The 5,864-nt window shown below is 41.9% G+C and overlaps 1 protein-coding gene across 2 annotated transcripts in view; it reads right to left on the bottom strand.

Annotated features, from left to right (window-relative positions):
- Positions 1–1,665: 1,665 nt before the first annotated feature.
- LOC106524054 (uncharacterized) overlaps positions 1,666–5,864 on the bottom strand; it is a 5,453-nt gene continuing 1,254 nt past the window's right edge. The window contains exon 2 of one of the 2 annotated variants that reach the window (XM_014017693.1): positions 1,666–5,861. In XM_014017693.1, coding sequence (XP_013873147.1) covers positions 3,974–5,861 — 1,888 coding nt within the window. In that variant the 3' untranslated portion in view covers positions 1,666–3,973. The other variant, XM_014017694.1, reaches the window with a different exon arrangement.

The following is a 5,864-nucleotide window of genomic DNA, read 5'->3' as shown; positions in this document are numbered from 1 at the left end:
GTATAATATAATGCAAATTGTTTATTTAGTAAATTCTAGTAGTTTAGAAATTTTGATATGTTTTTGTAAAATTTAAAAGAATAATTAAATAAATGTTATTACACCCAAAAATAATTTTTTTCTGTGCATCATGTTTGTTGTGAAAACTGATGCCATTATGGTTTTTGAAATAAAGTCAAACACAGAGACTATTTTTGCATCCCTGTAATTTTCTCAGAGCTCAGGACAAATTTTAAACCATTATCTTTGCCTTTTCTTCATATACACAATACGAGGAAAACACAATAAACACATCTTCACTGTGGTGCCTCTGCTTCACTGTAAACTTACTCCTACTCATGCCTTCTGATATGTTCTAAGAGCAATTTAATATGACTGAGTCCTATTAGAAAAAGCCTGTCTGTTTCCAGGGTTGCATTGTTGTCAGCTCAATATTCTACATGTCTTAGCTGTAAACATGGCAGATTATTGAAGTCTTGTTTGTTTATCTCTTGTTTTGAGATTATTTTGTCATTTCAAATGTATTTATAAAACCGATGATCTTTAAGTGTATCTGTATTAAAACTGTAAAACTGTAAAATCCAAATTATATTTTTTTATCATTGAGTGTGGCTGTGGAAAAGGGGAGTTGTCTTGGAACCGGAAGGTCATTGGTTCGATCCCCTGTCCCGCTGACTAAGTTGTTGTGTCCTTGGGCAAGACACTTCACCTCTAATGCCTCTGGTGTGTCCCATCAGTGTATGAATGTGATTGGCACTGATTAGTCTCCAGATTATTGTACATGTTAGCTTTGTAGGCCTAATAGAGTGCTGTGTGAATGGGTAAATGAGGACACAGATTGTAGTGTGAAGCACTTTGAGTGTCCTGGATGGATAGAAAAGTGCTATACAAGTACAGTACATTTATCATTTACCATACCCACTGTAACATAATTTACAGTTACTAATTCTAATGAACCTAACATGCATGCTTTTGGTCTGCAGGAAGAAACCAGTGGACCCAGAGAAAAACTACAAACTCTACCCAGAATGGTGAGGAGCCCAAACCACTGTACCACTGTGTCGTCCTTCTTCATTTTCCCTGGGGTTTTATATGTTTAATATTATATAATATTTATGCAAGACCAAGAATGAAAGAATTAAAACAAATAAAAATCATACCCATTTGGAGTCACTCTTTCTTACTCCTATTTAGTGATCACTGCTCTATTTTTGTTTTTAAAATGATGAGAGAATCTTCATAGTGTCTTTATTATTTTATCGATCCGCTCACCCCCACTTCACTGATATAAAAGTCAGATGAAATGTGTAAACAGTCACTTTGAAAAACATCTGCTTCAGTATACTGAAAAGAACTGGGTCAGACTACTCAAGAATGCTGCTAAGAATGGACTTAAGTGTAAAAAAAGCTGAGAATAAGTCAGTTATCAAGCCTCTCAGTCTTACTTTAAGCGAAGTGTAGGAGTAATTCTTAAGTGTCAGTCTTAGAGCTGATTTGCGACACCTGGCTGTGCCGCAAAGATGATCCTGGATGACGTAGTTAGAAAAAACCCCAACATGGACCAATCACTGCCTCGGATTTCATGTTTGTTGTGCTCCCTTTATGAAAGTGTTAGTTCTTAAGGTACAGCCACCACAAGCATCCGGTAAAGGACGAGAGGAGAGATTGCAGGTCCAAACTTTCTTTAATAGAGCTGAGAGTGGTCTACAAGAAATACAGAAAACAAATAAAATGAAAGCTATTTACTCACACCAAATAGTTATTCCCAATTTGTCCAGCAGATAGCAACAAGAGACTACAAATGATTCACAAACACATTGTCATAATATTAACTCTTTAAATTGCCAAACGTATATATACTTAAGTTACACACATACCCAAATCCTACCTAGATACTAATGGAACTTACTTTTATMCATTGACACGCTCCCAGGCTCTTGAACAATCTTAAAACAAACAGCTTTAATGATCTCTGTCGATTACTAGTGAACTTCTAATTATCCAACACTGAACATGTGCTCCAACAGCAGTAACAGCTATTGGTAGCCTGAAATTCCAATGAGCCAATCACAGCAGACATTACTCAGACAGCTTYCTGAGCTCTTAAAGTGATATACACATCGTTACAATAGTCTATTTTCAACAGCCGCCCCCAAATTTGTCTTACAAATTTGAATAACAGAAAATGGAGAAATCCAAGTTATGACTTCTCATTCTTATCGTCAGTCTCTGGAATGGCTGGAAGACGCACAAGTCGTGCCACTGGTCTGATGTAAGTCTTGTCTTTAATTTGTACTTCGGCTGTTCGAACAGTTCCATCTTGTCCTGGTAGAAGTTTTACAACCTTTCCAACAGGCCATAATGCTCTGGGTAGTTGTTTGTCAAGTATCATTACCACTGTTCCAAGTTGAAGGTTTTCTGTRTTAGTTGACCATTTCTGACGTGACTGTAAGGTGGGTAAGTAACTTCTTATAAAATGATGCCAAAACTGTTCTGCAATCATCTGACTGCGCTTCCAGTGTTTCCTGGTTAACAGATCTGATTCAGGATAGATTACCTGTGGTAATGAAGCATCTCGTCGTCCCATCAGTAGGTAATTTGGAGTTACYGGATCCAAGTCTGCGATATCTGACGAAACATAGCCCAGTGGCTTGGAGTMTAGTACCCCCTCGACCTCAATGAGCACAGTTCTGAAAACTTCTTCAGTGACAGTCTGAGCTGCAAGGGATACTCTTAGCGCTGACTTGATTGATRGTACTTCACGCTCCCAAACTCCCCCAAAATGAGGCGCACCAGGTGGGTTGAAGCTGAACATTATCTGTTGTTTGGAGAGGTGGTCTTGAATTGTAGGACACATCTCCTGAAAGGCTTTATGTAGCTCTCGCTCACCTCCTTTGAAGTTTGTCCCACAATCAGAGAGCAATTCCGATGGTTTTCCTCGCCTTGATACAAAACGCCTGAGAGCCATRAAGAATGAATCAGAGGTCATGTTTGTGAGGATGTCAATGTGAACTGCTCGTGCTGTGAGACACTTAAAAAGAATACCCCATCTCTTTTCGTTTCTCCTGCCAYTCTTCACAAGGAATGGTCCGAAGCAATCAACTCCACATGAGTAAAAGGGTGGTTTTAACAGGCGCAACCTTGCTGCTGGGAGATCAGCCATCTGAGGGAGCACTGGTGTTGCACGCCACCTTTGACAGAGTGGACATTCTCGTTGAATTCGTTTGACTGCTTCCCTTCCTTTGATGACCCAGTAGTGTCTWCGTAGTTCAGAAAACACTCTTTCCTGCCCTGGGTGATGGAGCTTATCATCAAACTGTTTAATGATAAGTTTAGTGACAGGATGGTTGCCATCTAACAAAATGGGATGCTTTTCTTCTGTGTCCAGGTATTCACTATGTCGCAGACGTCCACCAACTCTGATTAGTTTAATCTCTGTGTCATACTCTGGAGCCAGTTTAYCAAGTCTGCTTGAGGGTGGCACAGTTTTTCCTGCTCGCAGCAGCTGATAATCATCTGGAAAACAGTCCATTTGAGTCTGCTGTAAAATCGTCAACTCTGCATCCTTGTAGTCGTCCACTGAGGGGTGATGTTGGAAAGGAGCCGCCCCGTTAGCAGATAGCACTGTGCGTTTGATGAGTTCTTGAAAGGAACATACTTTATCTGCATCAGATATGGAATTTGCAATCTGCATTGTGGCTCCACAGAAGGCTGCGGTCTTCAGTTCACCCTCATCCACATCCCTCAATTCAGGAGGACTAGGCCAGTGGTCTGGTGAAAGCAAGAGAAAAGCTGGGCCCTYACTCCACCTGTTCGAGTTGATAAGGGACTCCAGAGATTTTCCCCGAGTGATGTCATCAGCCGAGTTATTAAGCGAGTCTACATATCGCCAGATCATAGAACTGGTGAGTTCTTGGATCTCAGCCACTCTGGTTCCGACAAAAACTTTAAATCTGCACGAGTCTGACTGGATTCATTTTAGCACAGTTGTGGAATCACACCAGAGTACAACTTCTTGTACTGGTATGGTCAATTCAGTGATTAGCATTTTTGCCAATTGTGCACCAGTCAGAGCAGCGCAGAGTTCCAGTCTTGGAATGRTCTGCTGCCGCTTGGGGGCCACTCTGGATCTTGCCATCACAAAAGCTGTTTCCACATTTCGGTCTGCTTTCTCTGTGCGAAGGTATGCGACGGAGCCGTAAGCTTGTTCAGATGCATCGCAGAATATGTGGAGAGTCTTGTTGCAGTCCTGRATATCTGTTTCAGGGCTACTGTAGCACCGTGGGATGGTTATTCGGGGGAGGTGTTCCAGCTCTCCTTCCCATTTGTACCATGCCTTAAGGAGYTCTTCAGGCAAATGAGGGTCATCCCACTCTCTACGCTTATCCCATAAGTGTCGAACAATAATCTTTGCTCTTGTGGTAAAGGGTGTAATGAAACCAAGTGGATCGTACTGTTTTGCCAGAACTTTGTAAATGTAGCGCATTGTTGGTCTTTTCTCTGGCACTGAACGATATCTGTAACCCAGCTCATCTTTCTCACAATCCCAGCGCAGACCGAGTGCCATTTCTTGCTGATCTAGATTGTTCTGGGCCAACCATTGCTCGTTGCTGCCACTTCTGGCTTCKTCTGGAAGATGAGCTATAACTTCAGGGACACTACTTGCCCATTGTCTGAGTTCAAACCCTCCAGAGAGAAGTAGTGACTGAAGCCTGTCAACTAACTCCTTTGCCTTTTCCTTAGAACTCAGACTATACAAGCAGTTGTCAATGTAGAAGTTGTTCTCCACAACCCTCCTTACTTCTTCGTAAGGTGTTGTATTTTCCTTTGTGTGTCTTAACAGTGGCAAAACAGTTTCTTTAGCAGCATGCAATGTGGGCATATTTATGTTGCGAAGAAGCGGGGTTGCATACCTGTTAACACTGTTGACAGTCACCTTTGCAGTTTTCTCATCTAGAAGCATAACTGCCTGATGATCTTGTTGTGATCGCATAATCACCTTTTCATTTCTGAAGGGCAGCACATCCAATTGCCAGAGTTGTTGCACATTCTTCATCAAGTCAGAGTCTGTAGAGCGTGTGGATGTGAAAAGGCACTGAACCTGTGTGGGAAGCTGCTCTTTTAACAAGCTTGTAGGACCCTGTAGAGTCCATCCCAGTCTGGTTTTAATAGCCGCAGGACCACCAGGGGGTCCAAGTCTTACAGGRTCGATTGGTGTGATTAAATGTGGATAGTCTGAACCTATCAAGAGGAGTGGCTTCACTTGATGGAATGAAGTGAGGGGGAGGTTCTTCAGGTGAGCATATTTACTTTGTAAYGTGGCAACTGGGTGTGAATGTTCTGCTAAGCCTAAATGCTCTGCTGTAAAGGCTCCTGTTATTTCATACCTTTTCTTGGGATTTGAAGCTGGTGAGACTGTAAAGGAAACTGACTCGCCTTGGACAACTCGAATGTCTTGTCTGACTGTCTTCAAGGCTAAATCCTCATGATTACCATGGAGTTTAAGTTGCTGTGCTGCAGCAGARAGAAGAATGGTTCTTTCAGAACCGTCGTCCAAAATGGCAAATGTCTCCACATTATGGTTGCCATTCCGCAAGATGACCTTACTCATCTTGTGTAGTACATGGCTGAAAGCTGTTGGTCGGTCCACATACAAAACCTCACTAGATGAGTGTGGAGGAGTCTCCTCTTTTACTGGTCTTGCATTTACATCATGAAGGGCTTCCAAGTGTCTGCCATTGCATGTACTACATCTGGCTTTCAGCTTACACTGAGCAGCTTGATGATTCCTTCCACATTTCCAGCATTTTCTGTTGCTCTGAATCCACACTTCTCTCTGATCTTTAGTGAGATTACTGAAGTTT

Source organism: Austrofundulus limnaeus, unplaced genomic scaffold (assembly GCF_001266775.1).
Source record: "Austrofundulus limnaeus strain Quisiro unplaced genomic scaffold, Austrofundulus_limnaeus-1.0 Scaffold174, whole genome shotgun sequence".
Lineage (NCBI taxonomy): Eukaryota > Metazoa > Chordata > Actinopteri > Cyprinodontiformes > Rivulidae > Austrofundulus > Austrofundulus limnaeus.
Note: the sequence above shows the minus strand (reverse complement) of the source record. Positions and strands in the feature narration are given on the sequence as shown.